The following is a 19,141-nucleotide window of genomic DNA, read 5'->3' as shown; positions in this document are numbered from 1 at the left end:
GATAACATAGTAAACCTCTGTTATCCTACCTCAAAATGCTGGGTTTATAGTAGATGTTCAGTGAATACTTGAGTTAACACACAAGCATACATTGATTCGGCATGGGACCCTGAGGAAATCTGTTATACAAGAGCTACATCTTGATGGATGGGCAAGTTTGGGAACAGTAAGCATCTCAGCATATAATAAATAAACAGGACCCCCCCCATTCATAATGCACTTTTGAATCCAATATCCTGTTGCTCCTACAATAAGCCTGAGTGATGGGTAAGGAGACTGCCCATTTTACAGATGAAGTGGTTGCAGTTCAGAGAGTTTAAATAATTTGCTCAAGATCAGAGAGTGGGTATCAGAGTTGGACTCCAACCCTCCTCTAATGATTCTGAATCTAAGGTGGAGGACAGGACTGGACAGCCAGCTCGGCAGGGGGAATCTTTGGGGAGGAGAGAGTTTACCAGAAGAAGAGGCAGTCAAAGGGGAATCAGGAGTTTGAAAGGTAAAGACAAACTTTGACTTGGGGTAGGTCTTGGGATGTGGTGCAACTGGCAGCCAAAGATTTCTCCTATAGCTTTCTAACCATCTCAGGGAGAAAGATTTGGAATGAACATTAGCACATGACTGTCCTCAAATTGTGTGTAGGAGACAGTAGTTTTAGCTAACTGGCCACTGATAGGGTCACTAGCCTTCCTCTGCAAGCTGTAAATTGGCAGCTAGAAAGGGGTTAAATTCATGTCTTTTGCAAAGGTGAATAACATGGTTAGATATCTGCTGATCACTCTGTCACCACCTGTGAGGCACACAACTCTGTTCCGCTTGCTGCCTGATATAACGCCCGAAATTGTTGCCTAGAGAGCTGAACAGTGACATCTATTGGTTCGATTTGAAATACGCAAGTTCAAAAGAGAAACAGCCACATTAGTATTTCTTCCCCTTTCAGAACAAATAGTAACAATCATGCCAAAGGAATGACTCTTCCAAAGGAGAAAAAGAAGGTTTGGATAATCTGCCAACTGAATAATTGAGTAATGACATAATTGGATCATTGAAAAAAATGTTAACATTTTTACCAGTTATTAATTAGAGAATCATGCATGACCCTGGGGACTTGCTTTTTGTTTTAAAACAGGAGCCACGATTATGAAATGGTTTAAGCTGGCTTATTCATGTCTGTTGAGATCTCTTCTGGTCTGCTTTACAGACTCCTCCTGGTTCGAGAACAGAATGGCGTTAAATCACACTGCCCTGCCTCAGGATGAGCGCCTGCCACATTACCTTCGAGATGGGGATCCATTTGCTTCCAAACTTTCTTGGGAAGCGGATATAGTGGCTGGCTTTTACCTGACAATAATTGGTAAGCTTCCTTAATTCTTCTGTGCAAAGGCTGCATTTAGAAAATTCATGGGCTGATATGTTAATTTTGTCAAAGGATTCTGGTACTTAAGTGGATAGTTTAGTGGAGGCGAAGAGCGGGTAAGGGTAGAAGATGGAATGGCATTATGGCATTCAATAAATGTTTCCTAGAAATGACTCTTCATTATCATTATTACTGGGAATAAAATTCCATTGATAATCTGAGAACTCATAGCAAAATTATTTATCTTGAGATTGTATTTCATTTTGGTTACTTTGGGAGTAGATTTACTTTCTGAATACCACAATTAATGATAATGATATTTTATTTAAACAGAGTGCTTTTCTTTTATGTTTTTGATATAATCATAAGATACTAGGTTGAGAATGGGCCTTAGAAATAATCTAGGTCAGTCTCCTGTTCTCACAACTGAGCAAACTCGATTGTGCTGTAGTAATGGTGGAAACACTGAGTTTACTTCACCTAAAAGTAAAGCTGCATCATGACAGCATAGCTAAGCCATTTTGGTGAGAGTTGAAAAATGTATTGGTGTTAAATGGAAGAAAGTCCAGGGTCAAAAGATTTTTGTGCATAATTGACGAAGGGGTGCACCTGCTTCTAGACTGCACAATCTCATTCATTCAGTAGCCACATGTGGCTTTTCCAAATTGAAAGGGACTGTAGTGTAAATACTTACCAGATACTGAAGGCTCAGTACAAGAAACAGTGATATAAGATATCTCATTAATAATTTTTAAAAATTAAATACATGTTGAACCTACAACATTTTGGGTATGTTAAGCTCAGTAAAATACATTATTAAAATTAATTTACTGTAAATTTTTAATTTATCAATTAAGTTTTTACTTTGTACATTTTTACTTTGTTTAATGTGGCTACCAGAAAATTTTAGTATCCATATGTGGCTCGCATTTCTGGCTTACATTGCATTTCTATTGGACAGCACTAGTCTAGACAATTAGGATTTAACCACCATACTGTTCTTAAATTTAAAATTGTTGTTTTAAATTTGGGTGACCAGTGTGAAGGTGGGTTATGTCTTTAGGTTTCTTTGCCTTTACTTTTTTCAGATGTTGGGTCAAACTTGCTCTCTCTCTCTCTTTTCTCTTTGTTTCTATCTTTTTCTTCCACCCTTCTTCCCTCCCTTCCTCCCTTTCTCTCTTTTTCTCCCTCTCTCATCTATTTATTACTGGCTAAGAATTTCATTTAACCTCCTGAAATTAGCAAAACTCATTAGAAAATACTTGATACCCCTCTATGGTCAGTGCTTGAGGCAAAAGGAACTCATGCGATTCAACCAAATTCTGCTGTAAAGTGATTCCCTGGATCCTTGTCTTTATTGTTGTTAGTGTTTTACTAGTTTACATTCTGTTTCTGATAAATGAGTCCCCATCTCTTTTCCACATAAATATATATTGAGCACCCACTCTTTGCCACTGTTTTAAGTTGCTGGGAATAGAGCAGCGAATAAAATGGGCAAATGTTCTGCTGGAACAGCGACTATCTTACCTCTGTAAAATCCACATGGCATTTTTATTAAACTTAAGTACTTTCAATTACCAGAAAAGGCGGAAAAATAAGCAACTTGATCAATTGAATTTAGCATAGCTCCATCACTTTCAAGGAATGAATTAAAAAGTAACATCAATAACCTGACAAATCTCTCCAGACAACACAAAATAGAGAGGCATGTCAGTCCATTCCCAATCTTTAGCAGGGAGGATTGCAGGAAAAGGCAACCGGGGTGGGGGAAAATCAGAAATTCCCACCTGACGCACATGGAGTTGGAAGGAAAATCCACAATCATATTCCAGTGGGTTTGCTGAGATGGAGCCAGAAAAACAGGTTCAAAAATAGTGCTTGGACATGGGGAGCTTCAGGAGGATCAGGGCACTGGGAGGTGCAGCCAATGGTATGTTAGAGAACAGTCATGCAGGGTGAGGAGAGGGGTCAGCTGGAGGGGCTTGGACTCACCTTAGATCCACTTCTTGGACTTGGCCGTGTGTCTGGTTTTCACTCTCCTAGAATAGGCTAGTGTAGATGTGACAAGATTCCTTTTTTTTTTTTTTCGAGATAGAGTCTTACTCTGTCACCTAGGCTGGAGTGCAGTGGTACGATCTCAGCTCACTGTAACCCCCACCTCCCAAGTTCAAGTGACTATCATGCCTCAGCCTCCTGAGTAGCTGGGGCTACAGGTGCGCACCACCATGTTTGGCTAATTTTTGTATTTTTTTAGTAGAGACGGGTTTTGCTATGTTGGCCAGGCTGGTCTCGAACTCCTGGCTTCAAGTGATCTGCCCCCCTCAGCTTCCCAAAATGTTGGGATTACAGGTGTGAGCTACCGCGCCTAGCCAACATGTGTGTGTCCAGATTGCTTTTAAGGGGCCAGAGTGGAATAAACATTCTTGGTGGGCTTTGTTAAATACTAGAAGTCTTAAGAGACAATTGAAATATAACAATATAAATCTAAGTTTGAAATACAGGAGACATAAATTACAAAACCATTTTCTACCGTCCATACTTTTACTATTATCGTAAATACTAAGTTTATTAATAGTTAATATATATGACATTTTTATATCCATAAATGAGATAGGATTTTATCATCTAAAAGTGTCCCTACTTGGGTCTTTGTCTTCTTAATCTGGTTGTCTTTTCACTAATATTAAGAATAAATTTGCTTTCTCCTGACACTTATCTATAACATACTGCTTGTCAGAATAATTTACATGTAATGAATAGAGAGGTGACTATTTTTTGATAATGCTTTGGGCACTGGGTAAAACCTTATGAAGCAAGGTCAGTAAAGAAAACGTAAGGAAGGAAAAGTAAGAAAACAAATATTTTCAAAAGAGACGTAGACAGATAAAAGGTGTTTCAATGAGCCTTGGGTATCAAATGAAAATGGATACTTGTTTTCACTCTTTTTGGATACAAAGTAGGTGGCATTAAGTTTATAATTTTTCAGCCCACGTTTTCTCATTTTGCTTTCCTAGCTGGTTTCCTTGAGTGAGCCCTAAGTTTCATTATAGTTGGTTTGCTCTGGAACTCCGTAATCTCTTTTACTTTTCTCTTCTTCTGCTCTATGAAAGCTAAAGAGGTTTTAATGGACCATTAGGCAGTGCTGACTCCAGGGAGTCAGAATTTCCTAAGAGCACAATGCAGTTAGTTCCTGGTGGTTTCACACCATCAGCTGAATCACACATTTCTTTCTTTGCCCCCAAAATGAATGGTGGTGGAGAAGTAGAAATTAAAACAGAAAACTCTGGGTTTCTCCTGTTAATACTCTCCTTATTCCTTACTACTAAAGGCAGCTGTACCAGATTCTCATTTATACACAGCTACACTATGAAGCAAGAATTCCTGAAGAAAATCTACTCTACATGTTAAGCTATGGAAGTAGGTGTATTCTTTTCTTAAATAAAGTCAGTAGGGATTGGGTCTTTTTGGATTTAAACTGGGTGTGTAAGAACTTTCGAACAGTTTCATTGTAATGCCAAAGGCAATTAGTCATTAATAAAAGGATATGAAAAAAGTGGGAACACACTTCTGGCATTGTTGGTAGGTTCGGTGGGTTGAGGGTCACTTTCTCTCCCCTTGGTGGGAGGGACAGTGCCCAGGTTCTCGATTGTCACCCACTTACCCTTGATGTCTAGTCCAGTAGCAGCTGAAGGCTGTCCTATCTGCCAGACACTCAGTGTCCATGTCTCCCAAAGAGGCAAAAGTCCTGGGGCTTCTCTGGGAGATGTCCATTTTCTTGAAGGGAGTTACGCCAGCCATACCTGGCCTCTGCCTCTCCTGAACACTGGCGCTCCCTTAGGAGTTCACAGTGATGTTGAAGGCACCTTCTTTGGTTGGCTTCATCTTCAGAATTTATCAAGAGCTAAGGGTTTAACCCTACTGATCAGAGGGAGGGAGTTCTATAAAGCCAATAATCTATAAAAATGGCTGAGGAAAGTACTCCACCCCTGGGGGCCAGGACAAGAACTGACCATTGGGACTCCCACACTTTCCTGAGCCTCGCGGGGAAGTTAGCGATGCCTTTTTCTGGGTAAGTTCAGTCTTATAATCCCTGACTCCTGCCCCATTGGCCTGTCACTCACAACTCATGCTTTTTATTTCATCTTCTTAATTTAGATTTTTTTATTTAGAGTCCTCTCACTACCCTCTAAATCTATGGTGTCCATTTTTGAAGTTGAGAAGTGTTTCATATCTGAGTGAACTCTAAATCCTAGTGTTAACGATGGGAATTTTTATTTTTCCTTGTAGGGATTCTGTCTACATTTGGAAATGGATATGTCCTTTATATGTCTTCTAGACGAAAGAAGAAGCTGAGACCCGCTGAAATAATGACTATCAATTTAGCTGTCTGTGATCTGGGGATTTCAGGTAACACAACCATGCTGTTTTTTCTCTGTGGGTTTAAACTATGCCCCATTCTAAAGTACTCACCATCTCAGACGTCACCCCCTGACATCTCTTCCCTTCTTATCTCCTTCCACTCTTTGCTTCACAAATCATCTTTCAGACTTTTGTGGTAAATCAATGGGGTGCTGTCCGGTTGACAAGATGATTCATTTAATATTTATTGAGTCTTTTCTGTGTGTCAGGCATGTTAGATGCTGAAGGCACAATTTGAAATAATACATGATACCTCAGATGTCTCAAAGTGTAGTGGGCTAAATGATTCAGAAATCAGAAATCAGGAGGCAAGTCCCGGGTCAATATTTTAAGCTTCTTTACACCTCTTCAACCCTTATGCAAGTCTGATTAAAATAAACATCAACAGGAATCTTGAAGGGTAAATGACAGTTGAAGACAGCTGAGAGGTGAATATAAGAAGAGGAAAGGAGTGCCCTGCTGATGATATATGTAATCATGACTTAGTGACACATCTGAAGCATAGCAAGCTTCTGGTTCAGTGGTCCTCAAACGCAACTCACAAAATATCATCTGGGGAAGTTCTGAATTAGGTGGTTGAGAATGTTACCTGGGCATCAGGATATTTAAAATGAGAATCTACAGGTATGTTAATGTGTGGCTAAAATTGAGAACCACTGGCTTCTTTTTCACTTCTCTAATAACACACGGCAAGGAGGAGTTGGAATAAGATTTCTCCTTCACCATAATTCACTTTTAAAAATACAAACCATTTTAAGTAAATCATTCTTCACCTTCTTCTATACAACTTCAGAGTTGCTTAGACGGACTCTAATCTGTCCTTGAATCCCAACACCTGCTTTTATCTTCTGGTTTTAGGTCATTAGAGTCGGGTAATCTGTTTGAACAGTATACAGCAGCTCCTCTTACCATTAGAAACTTGTTAGTAGTTTCCCATCAAAAGCCTTCTTTAAAAAATGTTTTCTGGCTGGGCACAGTGGCTTGCACCTGTAATCCCAAAGCTTTGGGAGGCTGAGTTGGGTATCAAGATTGAGGCCAGGAGTTCAAGATCAGCCTGGGCAATGTAGTGGGACTTCATCTCTACAAAACAAATTTATCCTTGAAGTCTGGGTATTGGGTAAAACTACAGAAAACAAATGAACAAAAAATAGCTGGGACTTGATGAAGTTCAGGAGTTCAAGGCTGCAGTGAGCTATGATAGTACCACTGCACTCCAGCCTGGGTGAAAAAGCGAGACCTTAATTTAAAAAAAGAGTTTTCTGATATTTGTTTTTGTCTTCATAAGTGGATTTTTCTGCCGATCTCTAAAAACAACGCTCAATACTAATCCTCCGCGTTCTGAGTCACAGTTTAGCACATAGCAGATGTGTGCTCACTCAGAGTTTCCATGGTCTGGGTTATCTGGGAAGGCTTTACTGAGTATGGACCTGCATAAACATTATGAACCCTTATGATGAATGCACATGCACATTAAGAAGAACACGACATGCCTGGTGTTGTGAAAACAATCAGGACGAACCCCAGGGGATTTGTGAGGCTGCATAATGGCTGCCATTTTCACTCGTTGCCACGCGATGGCAGTGTCGCAACAGGAACGGTAGCTTTCCCGGCCAGCTCGCCCCGCGGGCCCCTCTGGTGCTCTACCTGGTATTGAGTTTAACATGCCTGAATGAAACCTGTCATTCCAGCTACCTCCTTCATCGGTGAATAATAGCAGGCTCATTGCTGAATTAGACTAGGCTTGAATAAAAATGTCCTTAATTGGCCTGATGCATTGAAACATGCTTTCAGCCAAGCAAGTCGGCTCTAGAATGGCACAAACCACCTCATTACTCCGCTTATGTCTTCAGAGTAATTCACCAGAAACCATTTTCTTTCATATAACAGCTTTCTCTAACCCAGATCATTTTTTCAACTTCTGAGCATCTATAATACATTTTCCCTTCCAATAAACCTTAAAACTTTGCCTGCTTTATTTTTTTCTTGCTCAGCTATATTCCATTATAAGCACCTCCTAGAGGCCAGATGTATGGCATCTATGCAACTAATACTTGTTGACTAAATATCAAGGGCTCCCAGTCGTGCATATTATATACACGTGTTATATTAGGCTAACCTCTTAGGAGAAAGTCGTGTTATATTAGGATAACCTGGGGAGGGGAAGAGGTGTTAAAATGCCTGAACTCGCTCCAGATAAGTGACAATATTGGGAGGTTTGTGGGGAGGGATGGAACCCTGGATGCTGATATTTCAAAGCAAAGCAAAACAACCCCTCCAGCAACGCTAATGTGCAACTGGGTTCCGGAAACATTCTATTAAGTGGAAGAGAGAGAGACATTCTAGATGACACCCCAAAGGTTAATCCAAAGCTCTACTGAAGAAGGAAGCCTGAAATCGCTTTTGCTAATCAGGATCCCAGGCACAACAGATGTAATTTTACTCCATTCTGTCACGTTCACTTGCCTTTTTGCTGCCTTTAGCACCCACCTCAAGGCTTTTAGTTTGCTGTTTCCTCTGCCTCTAATCCTTTCCCTCCAGAAGTTTGTTTGACTTCTTTCCCACCGATTTAGGTATCTACCTAAATGTCACATCTCAGAGAAGTCTTCCCTAATGTCTCTACGTAAAACAATGATTTCCGTCTACCTGCCTTCTCTGCTTTATTTTCCTTCACTGTACTAATCACTACCTATCGTTCTGTCATACCACATCTTATGTTACAAATTTAGGTTTTTTTTGAGTGTGTCTGCTTTTCCTGTTAGAAAATAAACTTGTCAGTCTTGATGTCCACTTTGTCCTCTAGCACCTTGCTCTGTGTTTCTTAAACATTAGGCATTGAAAAATTAGTTGTTGAATGGAAAAAAAACCACACACCCAAATAGTTATTTTACACTCCATTTCCTTGTGGACTTACTGGAATTAGGAGGCTCTCATATGAGGGCACCCAGTCTCGCAAGCTGAAAGGTGGCACTAGCCGTCTAGACAACTAGAGGAGATGTGTGTCCAGCTTGCAGAAGGCACTCGGTACATTTGTGTTGATTGACTGAACTAACAGGAACTCCTGAAAACTTTTGTATACCATAGTGTAATACACCTGGGAGGGCTGGGCGCTAGCACCTGGAGGCTGTGAAGATCAGTTACTTAGCTTTCCTAAAGCATTGAGGTTAGGGAACCTTCTTTTGTGATGTAGTCCAGTTAGAGGTTTGAGGAGCTTCCTCAGCACATTTTATTTATTTTTTTATTTGGGGGACTGAATACAATAACTGAATAGGGAGGGCTACAGGGTATTATGTAAAAGTAGAAGAATGCTTTCTAGAAAGTAAAAAAAAAAAAAAAAAAAAAAAAAATTCTAATGGAGGCCCAAGGAATAAATAGTTTAAATCTTGGAAATCTGGATCTGGTTGTAAACAGCTTGGACCTCACATTTACTGAAATAGCTATACCATATTTGAATAAGACATAACAGAAGAAGAAAGAAAGAAAGAACTGAAACAGAAGGAAATGTGGAAATCTGGTTCTAACCTCAACACAAAGGATTTTTAAATAAAATTTCTAAACAATTTTTTTAAAACAGTGAATTTTTTTCTTTGAAAAAGATGACTTAGAAGCTGAATATATAAAACGGGTGAAAAAAATTATCTTTCCTGATTGACAGAAGGTGGAGCATGGAGCCTTGGCTGCTTAATATTTCTTTCCCTAAATGACCTACCTACTTCCCCTTCAGGGTACTCTCCACTCTCTCTCTTTCTCCCTCTCTCACTCTCTTGTAGAAGAGCTCCATGAATCCTCTGGGGTCTAGGCAGGAATACACATGAAAATTGCTGGGCTATATAATTATTCTCCCTACTTCACCTCCCCGCATCCTATTGCTTCCCTGTGAATATTCAACTTTCTGGGGTTTCTTAAGCACTCTTTATTCATTGATAATAACAAGGAAATAGTAAAAGACTAAATATGTTCTATTTTTTAAATAAATAAAAGGACAAATTCACATTTCAGAGAAAGTTGTCCACATCATTCTTTAAAATGTGTCTGGAACTCACACCTTCTTTCTCCAGTGCTCTTTAGAATCTTTATTCTCCAGAGTGCTGTTAAACCTCCCCCTTTTCTATATTCACAGCAGTTAGTTCCCTGCTTCTCTAATTAAGGCTTTCTCTGATAGAGAACCTCTCTCTTTCCCCTCCCAAACCCCATTCACAGACACTTAACTCCTAAAGTACAAGGTTATCTTGGGGTGTTAGAAACCATATTCCTCCTAGAAGGATGCAGCTGCCAAAAGAAAACAGAAACCAAATTCCCCTTTTCATTATAAGGAATCTCATGCCTTATGCAGGTTCTAAAATGTCCCACTTGGAGGAAGATGAGGTGGATGGAAATCACCATTTTGCATATTTTTTTTGTCTTTCTCTTCTTTTTCTTCATTTTCTCTTTCTCCATCTCTTCTTTCCTCTATTCATTGAGATAATTTTCTGGGAGTTTTATTATTAAGAAAAGTTGCATTGGTCCCGGGAACGTAAGTATGTTTCAAAAACAAATCTATTAATAACCAGCATTAACCGATTCAATGAGAAAAAAAGTTATGATCACCTCAGTAGATGCAGAAAAAGCATTTAATAAAACTTAACGCCTATTTCTGGTAAAAAGAAAAAATCTGAACAGACTAGTGTGAGAAAGAACTTCTGTAGAATAGAAAAGTTGTGCTTGAAGAGGGTATTTTCTCTCAGAGGTTTTATATGTTGCCCCTTTCTCTATACCTTTCGAATGAAGGACTGCAATAAAATGTTAAAAGTGACAAGATCGTTGTCCCTGGCTACAAGTATCATGTCTGTAACTCCTGAAACCAGGTCTCTTTGAGACAGTTTTTTCAAAAGTAATACTTAAAAGTTTTCCTTCTATATCCTTTCACTGTCTTTGGCTATTGGGATGACTGAAAGTCCTCTCTGGGTAGCTCCAAACTGAGTTTATTCATAGATAACTGCTGGACTTTTATTAATCCAGGAACGGGTGTGTGTGTGTGTTCACATGTGCCCTGTGCTTTAGGGGAGGAGGTTCAGATGAGTTGAGGTAGGCGGGGAAATAGTAACCAGAGGAACCTCTGTTGACAAGTCACCTGGTGCTCTAGTTGTAGGCAAGCCGTTCACCATCATCTCTTGCTTCTGCCACCGCTGGGTGTTTGGCTGGATTGGCTGCCGCTGGTATGGATGGGCTGGATTTTTCTTTGGCTGTGGAAGCCTTATCACCATGACTGCTGTCAGCCTGGATCGATATTTGAAAATCTGCTATTTATCTTATGGTAAGTTGGCAGGTTTCTCATTCCCTGACAGTTAAAGCTAGGTGGATTGAGTGTTAGAACTGTACATGTTTTATGCAGGTAATAAACAAAGATTATGAATAACCTCAGAGATCAAGAATATTTCTATTTATAGCCTATCATCTTGTTCTGACATGTTTAAGGATTTTAACCGATGTCAAAGTAGACTTCTTTTAATACGTATTTTATAGTAATGTCTGGTGTTTGGTTACAATGCTTTAAAAAAGTATCATTTTCTTGTAGAGCGTGTAAGCTTCTATCATGTTTTACATGCAAACAAAAGAAATAAAGTGCATCGAAAGGGTGTTAAGTCCAAGAGGTTTAGCTCATTCCCCACCTAGTAAGTGTAATTGTAAGAAAAGCTGTTTAAGATTCTCCCTTAGGACTCACGCTCCCTGTAATTTCAGAGATAAGGAATTCCAGAAAGTTCACCTCCAAGTTAGAATCATGTAGCTGTTTCTGCATGCAAGGACACACATGTAGAAATATCCCTCAACATATTTTTTTTTGTGGCGTTGGTTGGTAGAAAGATGAGTGATTATAAGAATTGGTGAATCAGCAGAATATAAGTTTCCAGGGCCTAAATATATGTTTTTTAATGATTAGACCATTCTACAGGTTAAAAATAATTTCTAGTACTTTTGTTTCTTGGAGCTCTCGGAATTTATTAAACCTGAGAGAACTGCATTTGGGCCTTTAAGTTTAATATTGAGAACCAGGCACAAACCAAGGAATAGTACAGGCTTCCTCTGGATAAAGCTGCTTTGATTGTCAATCTGTCGATTAGAGTGGTTGTGACGGGCGACAGACTGTGGTGTCAGAGCAGGGCCTGGAGACTGAGATGGGAAAAATCAAGTTGACCCGACACTGTCAATGTGGTAGAATTTCCCTTTATATTGTTACAGATTACATTCCCCAAACTCCAAAGAATCCCTTCTTGGGTGGGTGGGAGGTGGGAGCTTGTGAGCCATCCTCTTCATCATCCAGCACTACTTTTTTTTTTTTTTTTTAATTTACATCTCCTTTTTTAAACATTTAAAACTTCCAATAGAAATAGCTTGAATCAAAATTTCCAGTAAGATATAAAATATACAACTATACATATTCTGTGTGACGTCAACCTCTAATTCTTTCTATAGACTTATTTTTGCTCATACCAAAGAGATTTTAGATTTAACTGTCGATTTTATAGATAAGAAGGCAAAATAGTTAAACTTCCTGAGAGTGTTTGAGGAATACTAAACCCTGATACCTCTGTTTTTAAATATTTTCTGGAGTTTAGGCTTTGTCAGTTAAAGAGATGATGCCGCCCACTCCCAGGATCATTGCAGGCCGTAACTCCATGTGTGGGAACTGTGTATGTTTTCCAGCTTCTTCTAAGGTTGAACCTCAGTAGTGTGGTTTCATCATTTAATCTGATGCACTATTAAACCCTCCACACAGCGTCCCAGAATGTTGGAATTAGAAGGTCGCTTGGGGACGTGTAGACTTTTCTCCCATGTAACGTGGTAAACTGTTTTAAGGCATCCCTGAGAGACGACCACTTGGCCTCTTCTCGAATAATTCCAGTGACCAGTGACGGGGAGCTTACTACTGCACAAGGCAGCCCATTCTCTGATTGGTCTGCTCTCATTGTTACAATGTTATTCCTTATATTAAGACAAAACTGCCTCCCAGTAACCTCCACCCATTGGTCCTAGTTCTGACTTCTGGAGCAACACAGAACCAATCTACTAATCTACTCCCTCCTGTACTTGACAGCCTTTCACCATACTGGAATGTAAGTATAAAACACCTCACAAGTAACCCTAACCATAAATGCTTATACGTATGCCTATGCACATTCCCATGAATATATGTGATTACCTGTGCCAATGTTTCATTGGTTTTAGTGGAGAAGCAAGAGCTGAGTTATAATGTGGCTACATGATTGCTACCCCTATCTGGTTGGGCATGAAATTTGCATTTCATGACACAAAATGCCACATATTTGAAAAAAAATGGAGACAACAGAGTATAGAAACAATGTGTTATATTTCTTGTTAGCGCTAAATGAGATATACTTACACAGGAGTAAAACTTTCACGTTAATGTAGCACCTTCTAGTCTGCAAAGCAGGCCCCTTACATTATTTTATTTAACCCATATGCAACATAGTCTTGCATGCACAAGGTCAGTCAAAGACTAGACACAGAAGAATTAGGCCTTACTGACTTTCCAAACCTCACATTGCACTAAGCAGAGGCAGGCTCTCAGTCTATATTGAAGTAAGCATTTAGCTTTTATTGAATATATTTTGATATTTCTTCTCTGCTGACACAAAACCTAGGCAGTAAAGAGTCACTTTCCCGGCCCTCTTCGTTTGAGGTGATGAGTGAGGTGTGAAGGTAATTTTTTGTGGAGGCTGCTGCACTTAATCAGGCCGATCTGTCTTTGGTGGTTGTGTTGAACTCTGAAAATGATCACTAGTGCTTTACAGCTTTTCTTAGATGACTGCACTATTTCCTCCGCTTGGAATTCTCTTTTGGTTAACAGAAACTAGTGCTGAAAAACGGAGCTCATTTTTTGTCTTCCTGAAAATATCTTCACAGAATTACTTTGCAGAACATGATGCAACCTACCTAGATTCTCTGCCTCTCCCGCTGTGGCTGTGTGAGTGCGATTGTGTGAATGATGTTTGAAGATTCCAAACCTGCTCCACAAATTACTAAACACAGTCAAGCACTTTAATCTCAAACCATTTGTGTAATGATCACGAGCCACCAAGCCCCTTCCACAAGTTCTTAGGAAGCCAGATGAGACTAGCAACACAAAAGCTGTTAGGAGGAAGGGCATTTTAAAGACACAAGCCATGTTCTGTGATTCCTCACCTCCCAGAAGGATTTTCCCTGGATGATCCACTAACACACCCTTTCCGAGATGTTTTCTCAAGGGCCTCCATTGTCTTCAGCATCCTCTCATCTCTTTCCTGTCCCTTTTCCCAGCTGTTGTCACTTCTCCCTCCCAAAGCTCCCAGATGCCTAGAGAAAACCTTCCAATTGTGTTCTCCTGGAGAAAGGCCCAAGCTCTGGAACTTTTTTCCGTTTATTCCACTCTCCCTCAGGCTTCAGTTATCTGCCCAGGTCTCCCAGAAATCAATGGAATAAATCTTTGGAGGTGGAATTTGACATATCGAGGGGAGGTATCTGGGTGTAGGGCAGATTACATCCGGGTAATGCTTTTCTTCCGCCTCCAGGGGTTTGGCTGAAAAGAAAGCACGCCTACATCTGCCTGGCAGCCATCTGGGCCTATGCTTCCTTCTGGACCACCATGCCCTTGGTAGGTCTGGGGGACTACGCACCTGAGCCCTTCGGAACCTCGTGCACCCTGGACTGGTGGCTGGCCCAGGCCTCGGTAGGGGGCCAGGTTTTCATCCTGAACATCCTCTTCTTCTGCCTCTTGCTCCCAACGGCTGTGATCGTGTTCTCCTACGTAAAGATCATTGCCAAGGTTAAGTCCTCTTCCAAAGAAGTAGCTCATTTCGACAGTCGGATCCACAGCAGTCATGTTCTGGAAATGAAACTGACAAAGGTAACTGCACTAATATTTTACACACGTGTTTTCTGACAACTTACAACTTCATAGGGTAAAAAGGGTAGGGAACAGGCCGGGCGCGGTGGCTCACGCCTGTAATCCCAGCACTTTGGGAGGCCGAGGCTGGCGGATCACGAGGTCAGGAGATCGAGACCATCCTGGCTAACACGGTGAAACCCCGTCTCTACTAAAAATACAAAAAACTAGCCGGGTGAGGGGGCGGGCGCCTGTAGTCCCAGCTACTCGGGAGGCTGAGGCAGGAGAATGGCGTTAACCCGGGAGGCGGAGCTTGCAGTGAGCCGAGATCGTGCCACTCACTCCAGCCTGGGCGACAGAGCAAGACTCCATCTCAAAAAAAAAAAAAAAAAAGAAAAAAAGAAAAAAAAATGGATAGGGAACGTTGGAGACTGAGAGAACTTAGAATCTCTATTCTTTACATAATTCTGAACTTTGTTGATGATTGGCTAAGCCTTTCTTTGTGGTATCTCTCTCCTCTTTCTGTCTCTATTTCCCCACTTCTCTCTTCTCTCTCTCTCTCTCATACACACACACATACACACACACACACACACACACACACACACACACACTTTTAATATCTACCAAATTTGTATAACCCATCCATTGAGGGCTTATCTTCTCTACTAAATAGGGTACTATGGATTCATATTCATTATTTCAGTAATAAGGATAACTTTTACGAGTCATATAATGCCTCACAGTATTTACTGTGTTGCATGGACTTTGGGACATCATTAGGGACATTCTACCACCTGAATTATTTATAGTGTAAGAGTTTACCACGTGTGCTTTCCCATGGGAAGCTTGTGTTAAGAACACGAGCAGTTTCTGCAGGCTTGAGTACCTTGGTAAATGATAGTTTCAGAGGCGGCAGTTCTTTAGATATTGTGGAGTAAGGAAAAGAACAAGACTAGAGTTTAATCCCATCACCAGTACCTGCCAGGTTTGTGACCTAGAGCTAGATATTTAGCTTTCTTGAATCTCTATTTCCTCACTTCTGTAACAGGAATAGTGATATCTGTCTCATTGGGTTATGGTGGGAATTCAAAGAGATAAAGCATATTATTCTGTCATCTGGTGCAGAGAAGGTGTTAAAGCAACCGTGGTTTCTCCTTTTTCCTTATGACTGTTAGGAATTACCGGTAAAGTCTAAAGCAGTGGTCCTCACATGTTCATGATTTTTTGCCCCTATACTGAAAAATTATTTTCCAACACATGCCCTTAATATTAAATGACGTACAGGTAATACCATCAAGCTTTGTATTAAATATTAACACCCTCTTATTTAACCCCCCAATTTTTATCTTCTATTTTAAAGATAAAAATAAAGGTAGATTGAAGTTATAATTACTTCTTCCTGTATCCCAATCAATCATGTTGATTGCTATCCTACCCTCAAGTGTTCTCACATTCACTTTGGAGACCACTGGTCTCAGGGACCCAGAGAAACACAGTTCCCTCCAGATAAGAGATGGCTTTTTAGTAAATCAGAGCCTTGGTTCTAGCAATATGCCTCTCTCCAAATTGCAGAATTTTTGGAGTTATGCAAAGATCTCTTGGTTGCATATTGCATTAGTCTGCTCTCACACTGCTAATAAAGATGTACCCAAGATGGGATAATTTATAAAGGAAAGAGATTTAATTGACTCACAGTTCCACATGGCTGGGGAGGCCTAGCAAACATGGCAGAAGGCAAATGAAGAGCAAAGTCATGTCTTACATGGTGGCAGGCAAGAGAGCGTGTGCAGGGGAACTCCCTTTTATAGAACCATCAGATCTTGTGAGACTTATTCACTATCATGAGAATAGTATGGGAAAGTCCTGCCCCTATGATTCAATTACCTCTCACTAGGTCCCTCCCATGACACATGAGAATTATGGGAGCTATAATTCAAGATGAGATTTGGGTGGGAGGACAGCCAAACCATATAACATATTGTGAGCTAGATTCCTGATGGCTCCAGTTGACTGTTATGCTCAAAGTCTACATGCCGAGTAGAGGAAGCTTTAAGGGACGTTTTCATCACTCTAAATCTATACTGATAGCTTAATAATAGAACAGTTCTTGGACAAAAATGCAGATTCAGGAAGCATGATATTCTTCTGTCTTATAATTGGCTATAAAGTAGGAAAATATTTTCACAAAATGAAAATAGGTTCTTCATTTCTAGCTCTCCCTTTAGCTCTTATCTGCAACTTTCAAAAAAGAAATTTAAATAAATCAATCCCAGTTAAAGTTGAATTAGATTTAATGAAAATCCTACTTTGTATCAGGTACTATTTTGGAAACTGGGCAATTGTACCAATGATGAAAATTTTGCTTTTCAATAGTTTATGGAAGTGTGCCCAGGAAACGATGTGTGGACATTCATCACACTGGTATGTGACATTGAAGTTTACTTTGTTGCCCTGTAGTTTGACGTAGCATACAGTTGCTGCAATGTCTGAGAATGTGCTTTCTTTTTGCCATCCCACTCACCTCTCTGTTTGCCATCCCCTATTATGTCATTGGCCTTGACACTTTGTTGACCTTGCTCAATAAATCATCTCTCCTGTCAGTTGAACTGCTCAACTTGACCTTCTCACATTCTAGCATCTTGTTCTCTTGTGTATTCTTGAGGAGTGAGCAGTTTGTCTAGTCAATGCTTCTGGAACTCATTCTACATATGAGGTATAGCTCAGCATATACATTTAATTTGATTTGTTATTATTCTGCTTGACTTGGACTGGGTAGATCAAATAGGCTCGCCCTAGACCAGGTTAAACGAAATGTTAAACAAAGTGTAGGAATACATATGTGTAATTTTGTTATGTATATATGTATATTCTTTTAATTTATATACTAAGTGATATTATAGCACATGATATGTAATACTATATTAAGAATGTGTCTATATTTTGTTTATATAAACCTGTATTAAAATAACCTAAATACAAAACATCTCTAATTATTAATATTTGTGCAGAAAATTTAAGCTAAAATTCAACCCATATTGAAAAATGAACCTAGTCAATGTTTAGACCAGTCAGTGCTTCTAGAACTCATTATACATGTGAGTCAATGTTTTTGGAACTCATTATACATATGAGGTATAGCTCAGCACGTACACCATTTAATTTGATTTATTGTGTTATTCTGCTTGACTTGGACTGGGTAGATCAAATAGTTAGGCTCACTCTAGACAAGGTTAACCAAAGAAATGTTAAATGAAGTATAGGAATACATATGTATAATTTTGTTATGTATATATGTATATTCTTTTAATTTATATACTTAATGACATATCACATAATATGTAATATATTAATGTGTCTATATTTCATTTATTTATGTACACATTATATAAACCTATCTTAAAATAACATAAACACAAAATGTTTCTAATTATTAATATTTGTACAGAAAATGTAAGACAAAATTTAACCCAATTGAGAAACAAACATAACTACTGTGACATCTTCAGTACTAAATTTAAACTATTTTTAACTACTACTCAATTTTGACCTTGATTTTTCCTACTGAGTAAAAAAAATAAGTAGAAACCACCTTATACTGGACCCTTCCATAGCCTTAGCAACCTTTTTGCTCATTTAGCTACTGCTCAGGATTGTCAATTTGCTTGCTCACTTGGTGCTTCTGATCTTCAGAACAGCCTGTTCTAAAAGCTGATTACTTAAAGGTTACCTTCCGGGATTCTGAGATCAAAATCACTTACTTTTCTGTGTACTCTAATTATTTCTAGCTGGGTTATTACTGGGGCCAGTATTCTGAGGGTCTGATCTCGTGAAGCTAAAAGTTGGCATTCTCTCTGCAAGCCTTTCTCTACTTTGTAGCTTTCTTCTAATTAATTTTAAAAATCAATGGTTTTGCTAGACTTTTGTAGCAGCCTGAAATTTCACAGGCTACAAACAGAGGTGTGATATATATATACACACACACACACACACACACATGCATACATACACAGATATAGATATGATTATCTTTATATTTCGATGACTCAGCATAATCTCATTTCTATGCCTGCATTTGACCTTGTAAAACTGATTTCTTATTGGACAATCAATATAAATTCTGTCAAATCAGTAATTTCTCTCCTCTTCCCAGGATTACCTAAAAGTTTCAGGAAGGTTTTCACAATGTCGGTGCTAATGGGTAGGGGACTCCTGGTCTGGGTGTTGTCATTCATTGACTCTTACATTGCTGTGATATTTAGGGTTCCTTGCGGTCTTAGTTACAGTTTTCATGGGTCACTTTGCATCTTCATTGTTCCAACTATAAGCATCTTTAGGCTCATCAGCACTGTAAGCTACTTCCCCACCCTTCCGCTGAAGCCCCTCAGGTGCGTCTTGGGTCTTGGCTGGGACCTTGGGAAGTGAGACACATGTTTTCTGCTTTCACATCCCTGAGAATTCTGTTGTTCTTCCATCCCCATCCCCGACCCTTGGCTATTGTTCTTCCAGCC

General features: G+C 39.6%; 1 protein-coding gene across 1 annotated transcript in view; it reads left to right on the top strand.

Moving 5' to 3' along the window:
• The first annotated feature begins 1,188 nt into the window (after positions 1 to 1,188).
• Positions 1,189 to 19,141, top strand: part of LOC105490908 (opsin 5) — a 44,536-nt gene continuing 26,583 nt past the window's right edge. The window contains exons 1-4 of the mRNA XM_011756883.2: positions 1,189 to 1,351; positions 5,642 to 5,761; positions 10,893 to 11,063; positions 14,317 to 14,651. Coding sequence (XP_011755185.1) covers positions 1,222 to 1,351; positions 5,642 to 5,761; positions 10,893 to 11,063; positions 14,317 to 14,651 — 756 coding nt within the window. The 5' untranslated portion in view covers positions 1,189 to 1,221. The remainder of the gene's footprint in view (positions 1,352 to 5,641; positions 5,762 to 10,892; positions 11,064 to 14,316; positions 14,652 to 19,141) is intronic.

Source organism: Macaca nemestrina, chromosome 5 (assembly GCF_043159975.1).
Source record: "Macaca nemestrina isolate mMacNem1 chromosome 5, mMacNem.hap1, whole genome shotgun sequence".
Lineage (NCBI taxonomy): Eukaryota > Metazoa > Chordata > Mammalia > Primates > Cercopithecidae > Macaca > Macaca nemestrina.
Note: the sequence above shows the minus strand (reverse complement) of the source record. Positions and strands in the feature narration are given on the sequence as shown.